At 37.3% G+C, this 20,796-nt stretch overlaps 1 protein-coding gene across 1 annotated transcript in view; it reads right to left on the bottom strand.

The window, feature by feature from the left end:
* ADAM9 (ADAM metallopeptidase domain 9) overlaps positions 1-20,796 on the bottom strand; it is a 138,373-nt gene that overhangs the window by 32,262 nt on the left and 85,315 nt on the right. The window contains exon 16 of the mRNA XM_055335390.1: positions 11,241-11,424. Within this exon, the coding sequence (XP_055191365.1) occupies positions 11,241-11,424 (184 nt within the window). The remainder of the gene's footprint in view (positions 1-11,240; positions 11,425-20,796) is intronic.

Here is a 20,796-nt window from a genome sequence, read left to right as displayed (position 1 = left end):
TTTCTGTAGGCTACTTTACATTAGGAATGACAACCACTGAATTGGAACACCTAAATGCCTTGGGAGTAACTGATTGCCAAGTGACAGAGGCCAAGTGCAAAGGCACTCAATTGCAAAGGCAAACTGGATATGGCTGCCATAATAAACAGCAAAGTCGAAGGAGCAATCGGAAAAGTCTAACTTAGGGGCGCCTGGGTGGTTAAGCAGCTGGCTTTGGTTCAGGTCAATCCCAGGGTCCTACATCAGGCTCTCTACTCAGTGGGAAGTCTGTCCCTCCCTTTCCCTTTGCCCCTGCCCCTGCTTGTGTTTTCTCTCTCTCTCTCAAATAAATAAATAAAATCTTTAAAAAAGAAGAAAATCTGACTTGTACAGACCAACGGCACTGGTTAGTTGATCATGGTGCTCCTAGAAATAAAAAGAGAGGAAGCTTACCAGGACATTCTTGCTACATCTGTATAAGCAGAAAAGTTCTAGGTCAAATGAAGAAAAGGGTGACATGGGCCCTCAATCAATTCCCAAACTTGAACCATATTACAGACCCAGAAACTCTTAAATGAAGGAGAGGACAGGTCTCCTTCAGGTAGAACCCTGATGCACTGCCACAAATTTATACTCTCATTCTCCCGTCCTTCCCCAACCGGACCTAAGGCCTTTTACCATGATAACTAGGCACCGTGGAAAAGAAAAATCAGACCTTTCAGGAACTACTGAACATCAGCTCTGAACTGGCACTGAATCCAGGAGACCCAAAACATCACGGTGGCCTACCTGTCAGAATAGGGAGCTACAGGGGTCAGGTGATCAACGGAGCTTCAGCTAAGTCCTCCTCACTCACAGAGGGCCCAGTAGAACCCCGAACTCATCCCTTACTTTCTTCCCCAGTTCCAGAATGCGTGACTGGAACAAACACAATTGGCTGCTAGCAGAATCCCCACACTGGCTCCCTGACCTGTGGAGTCAGGGCTACCATGGCAGGAAAGGCCAAGTGGAAGCCATGAGAACTGCCACTACCTAGGAAAATAGTAAACCAAAAGCAATAAATACCATAATCCAGGAAGCACTGCAGAGATCAATATCACCCTCAATGACTGATAGTCCAGTTTGACTAAGCTAATTGGCCTGTGCAGAAGACAGACGGATCCTAGACAACAACAGTGGGTTGTTGTTCCTAAGGGGATGTGTTATTGCTGCTGTAGCTACTGTGGTTCTATTGCTTGAGCAAATCCCCGTACCTCCTGGTACCTGGTATGCAGCTGCTGAACTGACAGATACTGTTTTTTCCACCCTGGTCAATAAGGACCACCAGAAGCAGTTTGCTATCAGCTGGCAAGACCAGCAATATGCCTTCACTGTCCTCTCTCAGAGGTACAGCAACCCTCCAGCCCTACATCGTAATTGAGTCTGCAGGGATGCTGGTCAACTTTTCCTTCCACAAGATATACTCTGGCCCATTACATTGATGACATTATTCTAACTGAACCTAATGTGCAAGACATAGCCATCCTGGGGACTCATTGGTAAGACAACTGCATGTCAGAGGTGGAAAGGAAAGCTGAGAAAAATTCAGGAGTCTTCTACCTCAGTCAAATTATCAGGGGGCCCGTGGAGTGGGACATATCTAGATTTCCCTTCAAAAGTAACGGATAAGTTGTTACATGAGGCCCCACTGGCAACCAAAACAGAAGACAACTAGTGCACCTTTGACTCTGGGAGCTACATATTCCTCAGGTGGGCATGTTACTCAAGTCCATTTACCAAGTAGACCAGAGCAAAAGAAGACTCTGCAAAGGGTCCAGGATGCCACAAAAACTGCTCTGCCAATTGCACCCTTGCTCCGCAGATCCAGTGACGATTGAAATGTCAGTGGCAAATAGAGTTTCTCTGGCAGTTCCCTGAGAGGTGAACAGCACTACACTACTCCTAAGGATTTTGGAGCAAAACCCTGCCATCCTCTGCAGATAACTACTCTCTTGTTTTAGATACGGCTCATGCCAGCTACTAGACTGATCATTTAACCATAAGCCATGTTACCATGGGACCTGAACTGTTCATCATGAACTGGGTGTTACCTGACCCATCAAGCCTTAAAGTCTAGCAGGCACAGCAACTTTCCATCAATCAAATGAAAGTGGCAGATACATGATACAGCCTGAGGAGGTCCTAAAGGTACATCACATGAAGAGATGGCCTAAATGCCCGTGGTCTCTATTCCTGCTTAACTGCCCTCTCTCTCCCAGTCATTGGACCAGAACTACACCATCAGCACTTCTGAGTGTCCAGCTTGCCTACTGAAGATACTGTACCTTAGGACTTACTAACCTCCAAACATGTAGGCCAATTCTACATAAGAAGTCTTACACACACACCACACACACACACACACACCCTATTAGTTTTGCTTCTCAGGAGAACCCTAACTAATATACTGATGAGTATTTCTCACTTATGCCTAGACCAAAATCAAACAAATACCTAAATTAATTGAAATGTGCAAATGTTTAGGAAAAGCTTTAAAACCTTTACTGCACTGAGCAGGATGCACACAATGCAACAGCAAAAGCATACATGGCATGAGGAAGAAATGAATAATATCCTCCTTCTATTAATTTGAGTCCATTCTAGTGGCTCTCTTCATGAACTCAATGCTTGTATCCTCTCAAACTTCCTACGTTGAATGATGGTATTTGGAGATGAAGATTTGTCTAAGGCCATACTACCCTAAACGTGCCCAATCTCGTCTGGAGATGAAGATTTTGGGAGGTAATTAAGGTTAGATGTCATGAGGATGGAACCCTGGTCTGATGGGATTAGTGTCTTTATAAGAGACACCAGAGAGTCTGTGCTTTCTTTTGCTTCCTCTACACGCAAACAGAAAAGGGGTCATATGAGCATATAGCAAGATGATAGCTATCTATGAGCCAAGAAAAGAGGCCTAAGAAGGGAAATCTACCTTGCTGGCACCCTGATCTTGGACTTCCCACTCTCCAGAATGGAAATAAATTTCCGTTGTTTAAGCCAACTGAGAAATAGTATTTTTTGTGGCAGCCTGAGCACACTGAAACATCTCCACTAATGACTAGCCTTAGGTATTGAAACTAAAGAAAACAGAGACTATATAATAAGATTGGACTGTAGTGATGTCTAACTTTTTTTTTTTTGTATTTTGTTGACTTATTTTCTTTGCCTTTTTTAAAGACTTTATTTATTCATGAGAGACACAGAGCGAGGCTAAGACATAAGCAGAGGGAGGAGGCTCCCTTTGGGGAGCCTGATAGGGTTCTCGATCCCAGGATCCTGGGATCATGACCTGAGCCAAAGCCAATCACTGAGCCACCCAGGTGCCCCTCTCCATTTTTTTTCCCGCCCATTCTATCCAGTCTGATTTCCCATCTCTCTCTCTCTCTCTCTCTCTCTCTCTCTCTCTCTCTCTCTTTCTTCTGGTAAACTTACCTAACTCTTCACTTCCCCTCACAGTCATGGGTTAAAAGGAGGGTTAAGCATGTGGCAGAGCCTGTATTCCTGTATTCTAGACCCTACCAATCATACTGTATTATACCTCTGGACATTACAACCGGCCTCTGAAGTTGTCTCTTATATTCCTTTCCCAAGATGTCTTGATTTATAGCTGGAGGTAAAAACAATCCTACCTACCTCAAGGGTACTGGGGAAAGATGAGGGTTTTTTCCTATTACATTGTAAATGTCTGTGTGCAGGAGAAGGAAATAAAACCAACGAGAGAAGTGATATCAGCAAAATGACCTCATAAAAGGTCATTCAACCACATCCCCGACCACACACATAATAATCTGAAATCCATCCATGCACCAAAGTGCCTTTGCAGGAGATCTGGGACCAGATAGGAGACTATGAAACTCCTGTATAGTCCAAGACTGAGAAGAGCCATTTTGAAAAGTTAGGTTTGTATCAGAAGGCTCACTTAACAACTGTGCACCTGGCTATAAACCCAGAAGGAGCTCCACAGTCCAAGGACTTGGCTACAGACCCATCTGGCTTTAGGTCTTTCACCAGCACCATACACCAAAGGACCCAAGAGGAGTCACACCCATATATGCATAAAGTAGTAGGTACACAGACCCTGTCCCAGCTGAGGACCCTGAAGGGGCCCGTGAACTTGCTTTAGCCCCTCCTGGCCACAGTCTGGGAGCCCCAGGAGGTAAACCTGCCAAACTTGGATTATGGGGTCTAAAAGGGCTCTATACTCAACTCTAGGACCCCCTGCCAACCACACCCCCTGAACAGGCCTGCTGACACAGGAACCAGGCAAGAGAGACTCCCATCCATACCCCCTGAAATCCTGAAAGAGCCCTATAAGCAGCTCTAGCTTCTTCTTCACAGTTAACAGTCCACCAATAGTCCAAAGGGTCCAGGTCCCAGTGGGAGACACTCTTGTCTACCACCCCACCATTTCTAAAAGGACCCTTTACTTGGCTATAATCCCTAACAACCACAGTCTGTGAATACATTTGCTGGCACAGGAACCCAAAATAAGACACTCCCAAATGAGCCTCCCAGAATACCTCAAAGAGCCTTATAATTGGCTCCAGCCCCATCACAGCCACAGTCTACCACCAGATCCACCAACCAAGGGACCCACCTGCATCCCCAAAGATTCTGAAAGCAATCTATACTCGGTTTCAGTACCTCTGAGCCTTGTTCCACAAGCTGTCCTGCCACTACAGGGACCCAAAGGCAGATATCATGTCTTCTCATCAGGAGATCCTGAACTGGCCCTATATTCTGCTCCAGTCCCTCCCACTAGTCAGGGAGCAGTCCTGGCCACCCAGGGACCCATCCAGGGAACAGACAGCAATCTTCTCAGGTCCCTCCCTGATGGGAGCCATACCAGTCCATGCACCTGGTAATAGGCCTGGTGTCTAAAGACCCAACTGTGGACCCTTGTCTCAGGACCACCCTACTTACTGAACAAGGTACTGAGACAGTTCAGTCCACTCAGGGACCAGTCAACCTCTATGCCCATCAAAGCCCTTGAAAACAAGACCAACAACCCTACTGTGGCATTGTAACCAGTTTCAACCCAGCCAGACTAAGATTCCAAAGGTAATCCCATCAGTACAGAAATAGACAGGAAGGTCTTACCTCATGAAACCAATCTGTAAAGATTGACAGAGGCATTTGTTCCTTCAAACACTAAATGAAAGAATCAGGCAAATATGAAATCACCAAAAGAAACTAATATAGCACTAATAAATGACCCCAAGAAATGAAAATCCATAGATTACTTGACAAAGAATACAAAATAATCATCATAAAGAAACTGAATGAAATGAAAGAGAACACAAACTACTAAACAAGATCATGAAAACCAATGAACCCAACAGAAATCCTGGAGCTGGAGAATACAATGACAGAAATGAAAAATTTAACAGAGAGCTCTAAGAACAGATTTACTCATCCAGAAGAAAGAATCAGCAAACTCAATGACAGATTGTTTGAAATTAGCCAGTTAGATGGGGCACCTGGGTATAGCTCAGTCGGTTAAGCATCTACCTTTGGCTTAGATCATGATCCCATCCATGGTCCTGGGACTAAGCCCCACATTTGACTCCCTGCTCAGCAGGAAGTCTGCTTCTCCCTCTCCCTCTGCACCTCCCCTTACTCATGCAGTTTCTCCCTCTCTCTCAAATAAATATATAAAATCCTAAAAAGAAAAAGAAATTTGCCAATTAGAGAAACTAAAAAGAAAAAAGGATGAAAAAGAGTGAAGAAAGCCTATGTGAATTAAAGGACACCATCAAGGAAACAAACATTTATATCATAGGAGACCCAGAAGAAAGTGGTAGAAAGTTTATTTAAGGAAATAATAGTTGAAATCTCTTCAAATCTTGGGAGAATATGGCATTCAGGTACAGGAAGCTCAAAGAACTCCATTAAAGAACAACCCAAAAATTACTTGAGATACATTATAACCAAATGTTAAGAGACAAAAATGAGGAGAAAACTTCTAAAGAAGGAAAAGAAAGTAGCAAGATTCATCATATACAAAGGAACCCCCATATGGCTACCAATGGTTGTCTCTAAAGAAACTTTGCAAGCCAGAACAAAGTAGAATTATACAGCCAATGTGCTGAACAACAACAAAAAATTGCCAACCAAGAACACTATATCTGGCATAACTGTACTTCAAAAATGAAGGAGGGTTAAAGACATTCCCTGACAAACAAAGGCTTACAAGAAATGTTAAAAAGAATTCTTCATGTTGAAATGAAAAGATACTAACAATATGAAAACATAAAACCATAAAGTTCACACCTAGTACTGTAATGGTGCTGTGTAAATCACTGTATCTCTAGCATAAAAATTTTTTAAAAATAAAAATAACAGCTTATTAATGGATGCACAATATAAAAAGATGCAAAGTATGACACCAATAGTTTAAAATGAGAGAAGTAAAAGTATAGAGCTTCTGTATGCAATTTAACGTAAGTTATTATCAGCTTAAAATAGACCATTATCGCTACAAAATGTTTATATAAGCTTCATGATAACCACAAAAGAAGAAACATAGTAGACATGTAAAAGATAAAGAGAAAAAAAATCCCATATCAAAAGACACAAAGTAGCTGAATAGGCTTAAAAGAAAAAAAAAACAAGATCCAACAATATGTCTAAAAGAGGCTTACTTTAGTGATAAGGAAACAGGTTGAAAGTGAAGGAATAGAAAAAATATCCCATGTAAATGGGTATACTTATATCACATATAATAGACTTTTAATTAAAATTGGTTGCAAGAGACAAAGAAGGTCATGAAATGGGGATAAAGGAATCAATTCATCAAGAAGATATAATAATTTAAGTATTTACACACCCTACATTGGAGCACCTAAATATCTAAAGCAAATAATAACTGAAGGGAAAAATAGACAGCAATACAGTAATAATAGCAGACTTCCATACTCCACTTTCAACACTGGATAGATTGTCCAGACAGAAATTTAATAAGGAAACAGCAGACAGACCTAAAGAATTTTATAGACAAAAATGTATCTAACAAACATAAATGGAACAGCCCATGCAACAGCAGCAGAAAACATTCTCGAGCATACACAGAACACTCTACAGAACACAACTTATGTTGGGCCACAAAGCAAGACTTAAAAAATCTAAGGAGCCTGAAATCACATCTAGTATCTTTTCCAACTACAACAGTATGAAACCAGAAATTACTTAACAGGAGGAAAAATGGAAAATTCACAAAAATATAAAAAAAGTAAACACATTCGTGAACAACCAGTCCTGCCACTTCTGACAACATGCATGGACTTAGAGGGCATTATTTCAGTGAAGTAAGTCGACAAAGAAGACAAATACCATATGATCTCATTTATATGTGTAATATTAAAAAAAAAAAAAAGTTACACTCAGAAACAGGGAGTAAAGGTAGAAAGGTGGTTTCCAGAGGTTGGAGAATGAGAGAAATGAGATGTTGGTTCAATGGTGCAAACTTCCAGTTAAAAGATGAGTAAGTTCTAGGTATCTAATATTCAGCATGGTGATTATAGTTAACAATATTATATACTTGAAATCTGCCGAGAGTAAATCTTAAATATTCTTAATAATAGATATGTCAACTAACCTTACTATGGTAATCATTTTGCAGTATATACATGCATCAAATCATCACACTGTACACTTTAAATTTATACCATCTTTTAGACAGCCCTATTTATTTATTTATTATTTATTTATTAAGATTTTATTTATTTATTCATGAGAGAGAGAGAGAGAGAGAGGCAGAGACACAGGCAGAGGGAGAAGCAGGCTCCATGCAGGGAGCCCGACTTGGGACTCAATCTGGAAACTCCAGGATCACGCCCTGAGCCAAAGACAGACGCCCAACCACTGAGACACCCAGGCGTCCCAAATTTATACCACGTTATATGTCAATTATATCTTAATAAAACCAGCACAGGGGAGGGGCAGGAAGCCAACAGGAAGGAGCAAAGATGAAAAATACAGGAAAGAATCACAGGAACATTATTTGAGATTCTGGGTTACAAAGCTCTTTATGTGATTCTTTGGTTTAAATCAATTAATTTCCTATTGTGTTTTAATTCAATTTCATCAGAGTTTTTATCTGACTTGAGCACTGACTTATAATCCAGGGTAAAATTCCATAAAATCAAAAACCATCAAAATTATACAGTTATAAAACACAAAAGTAAATTTGCTAGGACACAGAATCCAGGAATGTATCTAAAGAAAAATTTAATGTTACCAGTGTCTGCTCCAGATAATTTTAATGTAAAGATAATGTTAGGGAATTCATTGATATAGCCTACCACATAGCAGTAGGTCAAAGGTAAATAATGATTATTTTAATAGTATCTAATATTTTTAGTGTCAAAGAAACTACTCATAAATGTAAAATCTATTCTTTTTTTTAAATTCTTATAAAATAGGATTAAGAGGATACTCCACTAAATGGAAAATAATATCTACCCCAAGCCATTAACAAAAATCATACATAACCTTGAATGTCTAGACGCATTCCCAGTCATGTCAGGGTCAAGACAATGATGTACGCTAATTATTTGAAATTATTATAGAAGCGCTATCATTGTAACTACACAAGAAAACAAATCCAAATTGTAAATATCAGAAAGAAAATCAACATTTTATCTACAGATCATGACTGTTTACCTAGAAAATTCTAATATAATTAACAATAAAAATAGGTGGCACAAGGGGTATGGCGGGTAACAAAATAATCATATACAAATGAATGTTTTTCTGAATATCAATAATACCCAGTCAAAAACACAAACAAAATAGCTTTTCCTTCCAATAAAATCAATTAGAAATTGTAACATAAATTAGAACACGTGATAGGAAAAAAGGGGCCTATTTATAATAATAAAAATATAACCAGCAATAAAACAAAAAACCCCAGAAAAACCTTTATGTCTAAATGTTTAAAAGACCCCCCAAAAACAGGACACGTACCATGCCCTATTAGAAGACTCAAAATGTAATGATGTCACTTTTCCCTACTGCAAGTTTATAAATTTAATGCCATCCCAACAAAAATTCCAAAGTGCTTTTTAGTTTTTAGTTTTTAATTTTTTCGTACCTCAACAAAAATTTCTCAAGTTCATCTGGAATGATAAATAAATAAAAATATCCAAGCAAAGTAGGAAAAAAGAATGAATGGGCATTTATATGATCAGATGTTAAAAATACATTATAAAACCAATAAAAACTAAAATAAGACAGTACTAACACATGAATAATTAGAAATATCAGTGGGCATGGAGAGAAAAAAACAGAAATGAAGCCCTAGAATATATAAAAATTTAATAAGTAATTTAAATAAGATTTCAAATTAAAAGAGGGATTATAAATGAGATTAAGGCAAATGATAAACCATTCTGAAAAAAATGACATTAGAACTCCGCACACAGTAATGATTAAAGGGGGGAAAAATAGAATACCAACCTCATACTATATACACTCAACATTCCCCTGAATTAAACAAGTGTTAAATAAAATACAAAGTCTACTAGAAAATACCAGAGAATAATATGATATTACACTGAGAAAGATCTTATAAAATATGTAAGTAAAGTTAGAAACTATAAAGTAAAGGAATAATAGATTTAAATACATAAAAATGCAAATATAGCAAAAAAGTTACTAAAAACAAGAGGCAAGAAATAAGCCAAGCAAAATATCATATACATATACAGAACATTTATATGACATTAATGTTCTTTAAAATCAGTAAGACACAGACCAATTTTCAAGTGGACAAAGAACATCAACAAGGCAAATCACAAAAGAAGGAGTAAGAATATAGAGACAAAAAAATTAATACCACTAACAATCAAGAAAGAGTAAAATAAAAAGGAAACCACCAATGAAGTTTTAAAATGATAGATACCTAACCTTGACTATGTTATGGAAAATTCAAGCATTTCCTACTGAAAACTGAATGGAAGGTAAACTATTAAAAACTTTTCTAAAGAGAAATCTGGCAAAACTCTATCTAAAATCTTAAAAGTATGCACACCCGGGGCACCTCAGTGGCTTAATCAGTTGAACATCTGACTCTTGATTTCAGCTCAGGTCATAACCTCAGGGTCGTGGCACTGAGTCCCTGTCAGGCTCCATGCTCAGTGTGGAGTCTGCTTGAAATTCTCTCTACCTCTCCCTCTGTTTCCACCCCCTCCCCAACCCACCCTCATCCCTACCCACTCATGGTCTGTCTCTAAAATAAATAAATCTTAAAAGGGGGGGGCACGTATAGCCCATCATAGTAGTTTAACATCAGAAAACAGTCATAATATTCGGAAATTTTTATATAAATAAAAATTGCCTAGCACTGTTTATACTAACTCAAGCAACCAAGTTTTTTAGTGGCAAAGACAGGCACAAAAATACAAAGATCTTTTTGTAAGAAAGGAAGGACAGAATTGGCACCAAAGATTCTGTAGACACTGAGGTAACTTGCAAGTCCACCTGACTTTTTCATGAGTCATGTCACCAGTCAGTTATGATCTCTCCCTCCTCATCCTCTACTCTCCTCTAAGTTGATTTCTTCCACTTGTTCCACATTCCTGCTCCCCAATTATCTCTTGTATATGACTGAGGTTTACCCTGACACCTTCTGGTCCTGCTCACTCTTCATGGCATCGCTAAAGAATTCTTACAGTTTCTGCACTACTCTGAATTATCTTTCTTAATTATATATTCCAACCCCAAAGGGAATTTGGCCTAGCTCTTCTCATATAGAAACTACTAATGGTAAGTCAGAGGCTAATTCTTGACTTATGTCTGATCCAAAGAGTGGTGATTAGGATAGCAGAGAGCGTGGACAGACACGCATGATGCCATTTCTAGTACAGAGACATGCAAGCACATGCGCGCGCACACACACACACACACACACACACAGCCCCGGCAATCACCTAAGAGCCCCCCATAATAGCAGACTAGCTAATAAATTACAGCACATTGATCAGGAAAAGAAACACACACAGTATATCACAACATAGACCAGAGGTTGGTTATATGTGACTGCCAATAAAATCTGAACAGTAGAAAAACAGCCATTCTTAATTTTATCCGTAGTGGCTTTGTATTTTCCAAAATCTATGATAAATACTAGGTTTCTTTTATAAATCAGAAAAGAATACTTAATATAAGGGTTTTTTTAAACTTTTAAACTTTACTTCATAAAGAGAAAACATTTTGGTTACCTTTCCATTGTCACATCTTGTGCCTTCATTCACCATCCCAGGATCTGGAACATCTGATCCTAGCTGGAAATCCACACCCCAACATTTGGTGCCTTTACTGGGAGTCTGAATAATAGCAGGCACGATTCCAAATACAGGCATGTCTTGTACATTCTCACACTGAAGCTTGCCACACAATGCATTCCTATAAAGATACAGTCATAATGCAAACACAAAATGCACCCAGTGTATATTAAAAGAAAAAAGTATATATTTGGACACATAAAGTTTATTGATATTTAGTTGAAGGGAATCTAAACAGAGAAAATGTATGAGTGAAGACATCAAAGCAGTTCTCTTAAAATATGGCAGAGGTAAGTGGATGCTGAGATACAGATTAGTAGGGAACCAGGTGGTGCTCATTCTCCTTCTTCCATCTGTATAGGGATCAAAAAAGCCTAATGAAAAGTTGTTTATAATTTTATAAATGCTTTCACACAGAAAATAATTCGACTATACCACAATTCAATTGTGACTTTTTACGGAGTTACGGTAAGGAGCAAATTAGATTCTGTACTGTAAAATAACCAAGAAAGGACTCTACACTTCTTGGCTTGGGCTAACTCTTAGTTACTTACCTTAAGACTCAATTCATTAATTCACTAAAATTCCTATCACCAACACTGTGTTAGCTAAATACCTTTGCTATATCCTTTCATAACACACCAAATACCACTAACATCAACTCTTACGGTACTGTACTAAAATTTTCTACTTGACTATCTTGTGATCCAAGACCTACCCTCCCGTTCAATCTCCTTTTATGATATCAAGTCATTATAGGATATTATTTTCCTCTAATTCACCTATTCCTCTAACTTATCACCCTCTAAAGATTTCCATTCTAGATATCATAAAACTATTTTACTTCTTGAGTTAAAATCTATCTCTTTTTAACTTTTCCTCACTGGTCCCAGAACTTCCACATGAGATCACACGGCAACTATCATGTAGTTCCTAAACAGAGCTAAATGTCAACAGAGCAATACCCTATAATCATTTCTCATGAAACAAGGAAGCTTCCCTTTAAATATGTTCCAGGTTGTCTCACTGCCTCTTAAAGCACACTACTCAGAGTAGGGTATGAAATTTTGCTTATAATTTGACAAACAAAGAACAAATGTAGTTTACACTTCCTCCATTTTAGATATTGTACTACTATTAAGCCTAAGATTACAGTAGCTTTTTTGTTAACTACATTACATTATTGATGCCTTTGAATTGATCACTAGCTAAAATCCCTATTTACTCTTTGCATATACTGTTAACTCTCCTCTTCGACCTCCATCCTACACTAACAAGAGTTAGTAATTTTGTCTCAACTTTACATTTATTCTTATGTCACCATTTATAAATAATGTGCTTACACTTTGAGCTTCAGTTAATTCATCTGAAAAACAAGAGATGAGTAATAATGTCTACCTCACATTGTTGGTTAAAATTAGAAATGAAAACCTCTAAAACAAAACACAGCATAAAGCAGACTTACGTTAAATCTATTGGAGCCTACCGAAATCCATGTTGCTATGATATACGTAGGGTTTCATGGGTAGTCTTAGTGACATATTAGAGTAAAAGGAAAATACTCCAGGTTTAAAAAGCTGTTGCATATCAGTAGGAAAAAAATAACCACTTCCACAGAAAAAATTAGCAAAGACACAAAAAAAGCAATTCACAAAATAAAGAATGCAAGCAGTCAACAAAGCTAAGAGATTTCATTGTTACAAAGAAAATCCCATTGCAAGCCTCAATATAACAATTGCTTCAGGCAAAGATAATCAATACATGCTAAAACCGCGAGATGAAACATTTGTGGGAAAATAGCTATTTATATGGTACAAAATCATCACTCTTCCACATATTACCTGATAAATGTAATGGGAAAAACATAACTCTAAATGTAGCAAGTTCTCTGGTCATCACCACTTAGTATCACTAATAAAATAAACAACCCAGAATTATGTGCCTCCTTGATATAATGTGCCAGTTATGCTGTATTCTTCCTGAAAATATTTAATGTGAATCTAGTTAAAACTTTAGACTTAACTTCTGATTTATAAAAAAAAAAAAATCAGGGGATAGAGACACAAGTTCAGCAATACTAAGAAACTACCAAATAAACGCAGAACATGGGCCATTCTAAAAGACCACTGGCCCAGTTTATTTCCTTAGGTCACTATCATTGAAAAGAAAGAAATAATAAAAGACTATATTAGATTAAAAGTGACTTAAGTGGCATGACAACTACATTCAATGCATGATCATTGACAGAATCCCAATGTGGAACAAAAGCAGCTATGAAACACAATTTGAGGACAACTGGAGAAACTTTAATATTGACCAGGTATTATATGATATTAGGAAATTATTAATTTTGGTAGGTCTGAAACTGCTAGTGTGAACGACCAGATGTGTTGGAAATGAATACCAAAGAATTTAGCAGTGAAGTATTGTAATGCCTATAATTTACTTTGAAATGGTTTGGCAAAGTCTAGACAAAATAAATATGACAAAATACTAACAATGTTCTAATCTAGGCTATATTGGTTTCATCACAGTATTCCTTCTACTCCTCTGTATAATTGAAATCTGTCATTTAAAAAGTTTAAAAAGGGCAACCCGGGTGGTTCAGTGGTTTCTCTCTCTGCCTGTGTCTCTACCTCTCTCTCTCTCTCTCTCTCTCTCTCTCTCTCATGAATAAATAAATAAAATCTTAAAAAAATAAATAACATAAAGTTTAGAAAAAGATGACAACATCTATATACCGAGAGACAAGATAGCTTTTTCACACAATACGATCTGCACAACAGCGCCTGCAGTATATACAGCAGAGAGCTGGAAGGGGATTAGGGAATAAGACTATCCATTTGCATAAAGACTCTGGAAAGAAACACAAAAGCTAAGAGAACACACACCTGTTCAGCAGGGACCAGGGAAAGAGGATAGGAGTAGAAGCCACATTTTCTCTACATCCCTTTATACATCTCTTAAACAACAACAATAAACTTAAATATTTACAAATTTATTTAATTTTTTTTTCTTTACTTATGATAGTCACAGAGAGAGAGAGAGAGAGAGAGAGGCAGAGACACAGGCAGAGGGAGAAGCAGGCTCCATGCACCGGGAGCCCGACGTGGGATTCGATCCCGGGTCCCCAGGATCGCGCCCCGAGCCAAAGGCAGGCGCCAAACCGCTGCGCCACCCAGGGATCCCTACAAATTTATTTAAAATAAAAATGAAATATCTATTTGATATAACAAATTGGAAAAGTCCAGATAGCCCAAGAACAACACAGGTTCAAACTGCATGGGTCTACTTAACACATGGATTTTTTTACAGTACAGTACTATAAATGTATTTTCTCTTCTCTTCCCTATTTTTTTATTGGAGTTCGATTTGCCAACATATATTATGACACCCAGTGCTCATCCCATCAAGTGCCTGCCTCACTGCCTGTCACCCAGTCACCCCATTCACCCACCCACCTCCCCTTCTACTACCCCTTGTTCTTTCCCAGAGTTAGGAGTCTCTCATGTTTTGGCACCATCTCTGATTTTTCCCACTCATTTTCTCTCCTTTCACTATAATTCCTTTCAATATTTTTTATATTCCCCGTATGAGTGAAACCACATAATGATTGTCCTTATCTGATTGACTTACTTCACTCAGCATAATACCCTCTGTTTCCATCCATGATGAAGTAAATGGTGGGTATTCATCCTTTTGGATGGCTAAGTAATATTCCATTGTGTATATAGACCATATCTTCTTTATCCATTCATCTGTCGAAGGACACCATGGCTTCTTCCACAGTTTGGCTATTGTGGTTATTGCTGCTATAAACATTGGGGTGCAGATGTCTCGGCTTGTCACTGCTTCTGTATCTCTGGGGTAAATACCCAGTAGTGCAATTGCTGGGTTGTAAGGTAGCTCTATTTTTAACTCTTTTTAGGAACCTCCATACAGTTTTCCAGAGTGGCTATACCAGTTCACATTCCCACCAACAGTGCAAGAGGGTTCCCCTTTCTCCACATCTTCTCCAACATTTGTTGTTTCTTCTCTTGTTAATTTTCACCATCCTCACTGGTGTGAGGTGGTATCTCACTGTGCTTTTGATTTTGATTGCCCTGATGGCAAGTGATGTGGAGCATTTTCTCATGTGCTTGTTGGCCATGTCTATGTCTTCTTTGGTGAAATTTCTGTTCATGTCTTTTACCCATTTCAGGATTGGACTGTTTCTTGGGTGTTGAGTTTAATAAGTTCTTTAGAACTTGGATACTAGATCTTGGATACTAGCTCTTTAACTGATACATCATTTGCAAATATCTTCTCCCATTCTGTAGGCTGTCTTTTAGTTTTGTTGACCGTTTCTTTTGCTGTGTGAAAGCTTTTTATCTTGATTAAGTCCCAATAGTTCATTTTTGCTTTTGTTTCTCTTGTCTTCATGGATTCACCTTGCAAGAAGTTGCTGTGGCCAAGTTCAAAAGGGTGTTCCTGTGTTCTCTAGGATTTTGATGGATTCCTGTCTCACATTTAGATCTTTCAACCATTTTGAGTTTATCTTTGTATATGGTGTAAGAGAATGGTCCAGTTTCATTCTTCTGCACATGGCTGTCCAATTTTCCCAGCACAATCTATTGAAGAGACTGTCCTTTTCCCAGTGGATAGTCTTTCCTGCTTTGTCAAATATTAGTTGACCATAGAGTTGAGGGCCCATTTCTGGGTTCCCTATTCTGTTCCATTGATCTATGTGTCTGTTTTTGTGCCAGTACCACACCGTCTTGATGACCACAGCTTTGTGGTACAACCTGAAATCCGGCATTGTGATGCCCCCAGCTATCGTTTTATTTTTCAATATTCCCCTGGCTAATTGGGGTCCTTTCTGATTCCACACAAATCTTAAGATGATTTGTTCCAACTCTCTGAAGAAAGTCTATGGTGTTTTGATAGGGATTGCACTGAATGTGTAAATTGCCCTGGGTAGCATTGACATTTTCACAATATTAATTCTTCCAATCCATGAGCATGGAATATTTTTCCATCTCTTTGTATCTTCCTCAATTTCTCTCAGAAGTGTTCTGTAGTTTTTAGGGTATAGATCCTTCACCTCTTTGTTTAGGTTTATTCCTAGGTATCTTATGCTTTTGGGTGCAATTGTAAATGGGATTGACTCCTTAATTTCTCTTTCTTCAGTCTCATTGTTAGTGTATAGAAATGCCACTGATTTCTGGGCATTGATTTTGTATTCTGCCACATTGCTGAATTGCTGAGTTCTAGCAATTTTGGGGTAGAGTTTTTTGGGTTTTCTATGTACAGTATCATGCCATCTGCAAAGAGGGAGAGTTTGACTACTTTATGGGCAATTTGAATGCCTTTTATTTCTTTTTGTTGTCTGATTGCTGAGGCTAGGACTTCTAGTACTACATTGAATAGCACTGGTGAGAGTGGACAACCCTATTGTGTTGCTGATCTTAGGGGAAAGGTTCCCAGTGTTTCCCCATTGAGAATGATATTTGCTGTGGGCTTTTCATAGATGGCTTTTAAGATGCTGAGGAATGTTCCCTCTATCCCTACACTCTGAAGAGTTTTGATCAAGAATGGATGCTGTATTTTGTCAAATACTTTCTCTGCATCTATTGAGAGGATCATATGGTCTTGTTTTTTCTCTTGTTGATGTGATCTATCACGTTTGATTGTTTTACTAGTTTGAACCAACCTTGCATCCTGGGGATAAATCCCACTTGGCCAGGGTGTATAATCTTTTTAATGTACTGTTGGATCCTACTGGCTACAAGCATCCCTCAAAAATTTGGAAAAAACTCAAATACACAAGAACTTGCACCTACAGGAACTGGAGAAATAACAGCAAATAAAAGCTATACCAACCAGAAGAAGAGAGATAATAAAGATTTAAGCAGAACTCAATGAAACAGAGACTAGAAGAACTGCAGAACAGATCAACAAAACCAGGAGTTGGTTCTTTGAAAGAATTAATAAGATAGATAAACCATTAGCCAGCCTAATTAAAAACAAAAAACACTCAAATTAATAAAATCATGAATGAAAAAGGAGAGATCACCACCAATACCAAGGAAATGCAAATGATTTTTAAAACATATTATGAACAGCTATACGCCAATAAATTAGGCAATCTAGAAGAAATGGATGCATTTCTGGAAAACCACAAATTACCAAAACTGGAATAGGAAGAAATTGAAAACCTGAACAGGCCAATAACCAGGGAGGACATGGACGTAGTCATCAAAAACCTCCCAAGACACAAAAGTCCAGGGCCAGATGGCTTCCCAGGGGAATTCTATCAAACATTTAAAGAAGAACTGACCTATTCTACTAAAGCCATTCTGAAGGATAGAAAGGGATGGAATACTTCCAAACTCGTTTTATGAGGCCATCATCACCTTAATTCCAAAACCAGACAAAGACCCCACCAAAAAGGAGAATTATAGACCAACATCCCTGATGAACAGAGATGCAATAGTTCCTTTTGATTTTCTTAATAACATTTTCTTTTCTCTACCTTCCTTTATTGTAAGATTATAATAAACAATACATATAACAGAAAATATATGTTAATCTATGCTGTAAGGTTTCTTGTCAATAGTAGACTAATAGTAGTAAAGTTTTGGGGGAGTCAAAAGTTAAGTGAATTTTTCACTGCATGGAAAGTCGGCACCTTTAATCCCCATGTTGTTCAAAGGTCAACTATATTTTTTAAGATAACAATCTGCATTGGTGAAGGGACAATGGAAACACGAATCAGCTAAATGTTTTGGAAGTCAATTTGGAAGTAGTCATGAGGAGCCTTAAAACTTGTCCATATTTTTTTAGAAAAATCTAGTAAGAAATTATCAGAGAAATATAAACACTAAAGTTGTAGATGTCACAATCCTACCTAAAATAGAAAATTACTAGAAACAACTTGAATTTCTAAAATAAGAAAATTATTAAAAGAAGTTGGATACATCCTGTAAACACTCTTAATACAGTGAAAAGTAAACATAGATTTATAAAATAAGATAAACCATACTATGCACAATTTTGTTTTCACACACAGATGTGGGTCTCTGAGTCCACATATATGTATGTGCATACCTGTATGAGGGACAAATGTATTTCTATAAATGTACATACATACACATAAGAAGGAAATATAACAAATATTTAAGGAAATATCTCTAGGTAGTAGGACCATACATGTAACTGTCCTTAGATTTTTCTAGAGTTTATACATTTTCTGTGAGGATGATTATAAAGATAGCAATGATGACAACCATGATGAGTCGTATAATGAACCAGGTGCTCTTAGTACTATAACACCCATCAACACATTCAAAACAACTGGAAGTAGGTACTATTATTATCCCCATTTTATAGAAAAATGAGGTACAGATGTAAAAAGAAAGAAAGAAAGAAAGAAAGAAAAAGAAAGAAAGAAAGAAAGAAAGAAAGAAAAGAAAGAAAAGAAAGAAAGAAAGAAAGAAAGAAAGAAAAGAAAAGAAAAGAAGAGAAGAAAGAAAAGAAAAGAAGAGAAGAGAGAAAGAAGAGAAAAGAAACGAAACGTGAGGCAACTCATCCAAAGACTCAGAGATCTGGTGGGTGAAGCAGTATTTAAACCCAGAGTCTAACTTCAGATGTATATTTCTAATGACTATATTAGTACTATATTACTATCATAAAGTGTTTTTCAAATCAGCCCCCCAGTAATTTGTAAGTTTTCTAAGTAAGTATAGTTTCTATCATTTCATTAAGATACTTGGCAAACATGGAAACAGAACCAGGCTAAAGACAGGATCAGGTATGTCCAATAAGCTCTCCAAGTCTCCACTTATCCAAAGGTTTTAGCTCAGTTCATTCAATCCCACTGGCTATATCATCTTTTCCTGCATTCAATTCAACAAATATTTAATAGGTACTTTTATGTGCCAAATATTATGCTAAACACAGAAGATAAAACATGTCACTAAATTTTATAATAGTTTACCGATGAATGTTGACCACCAAATAGTCACATAAAGAGTAAAACTATGAAAAATGCTAGAAAATAATATTCCAAAGATAAAGAAAAAAATCTGGGAACAATAAAAGAGTCAATTCTTTTGGGAGACATAACAATCCTAAATGTGAATGCACCTAGTAATATAAGCACTTAATAACACAAATTCAAATGATATACAGCAAAAAGAAATCATAGAACTAAAAATAAAAATAGATGACTTTATAATCATAGCTCAAGATTTTAACATACTTCTCTCAGAAATGTAAGGACCAACATAAAACACACACATACAACCCAAAGATATAGGAAATTTGAATAAAACTGTAATTTGACACTTACAGAATAACATAATCCAATAACTATAGAATACACTTTTTTTCACTTGTACATGGATATTCACCAAAACAGGCCATATGCTGGACCATGATTCACATCTCAAGAAACTGCAAAGAATTAAAGTTTCCTGGGACGCCTGGATGGCTCAGCAGTTGAGCATCTGCCTTCTTCCCAGGGCATGATCCTGGAGTCCCAGGATCAAGTTCCACATTGGGCTCCCTGCATGGAGCCTGCTTCGCTCTGCCTATGTCTCTGCCTCTCTCTGTGTGTCTCTCATGAATAAATAAATAAAATCTTAAAAAAAAAAAGAATTAAAGTTTCCATTGAGAACTCAGTGGAATTAAACTAGAAACCAAAAACAACCAGATAACCAGAATACTCCCAAATATCTGGAAATTAAATAATATACTTTCAATAACCCAAGAGCCAGAGGAGAAATCACAATATAAATTTTAAAATACTATGAACTGAACAATAAAAAAACTATCAAATTCAATGAAAAAGCAGCACGTAATCTTTTAACCAGTTTATCCTTCCTTCAACATTCACGTTCCTACTTTTCTCATTTTAATTCAGACAGATTATGTTAACCAAAATGGGTCTAAATCTCCCCCAATGTGTAGGACAGAGTCCTCCTGTGTCTTTCCTAAACACCATAAAAGAATCATGAAAATTCTATGCTTATAGACTTTGTATTCGATTTTCTTTTTACCTGGAAAATTATCCCTTAAACTATCTATCTTATTCTAAGATACTATATAACTTTTATCGTTCTTACTAGGGCAGTGGTTTGGGCTAAATCTTCCCATGGAATTTAAATATACTAAACATTTATTAAGAATAAGAGTCTGACTTCCCCAAAAGTGCTATGTGAATGCAAGAGAACTTATATCAACAACTACTTTTTAAATTACTCAAGATAGGTATCAAAAGTCACATTCATATCCTCTTTTAATATACTTTCTTGGTTTTTTAATTTTCCCTCTATCTATTGTTTTATATATCAAGAAAGGTAAATTCTGAATATTCTGTGATATACCTTATTTTAATAACAAGAATTAGATAAAATAAGTTAGCTAACAAAAGCACACAGCAGTAAGAACACCAAGAAGGCTCTCTGGCTCCGCTAAGAAAGTTGAGGAAGACTTTGAAACTGAGATCTGG

The sequence above is a fragment of the Nyctereutes procyonoides genome, unplaced genomic scaffold, assembly GCF_905146905.1.
Source record: "Nyctereutes procyonoides isolate TBG_1078 unplaced genomic scaffold, NYPRO_anot_genome, whole genome shotgun sequence".
Classification (NCBI taxonomy): domain Eukaryota; kingdom Metazoa; phylum Chordata; class Mammalia; order Carnivora; family Canidae; genus Nyctereutes; species Nyctereutes procyonoides.
This window is presented reverse-complemented; position numbering and strand designations above follow the sequence as displayed.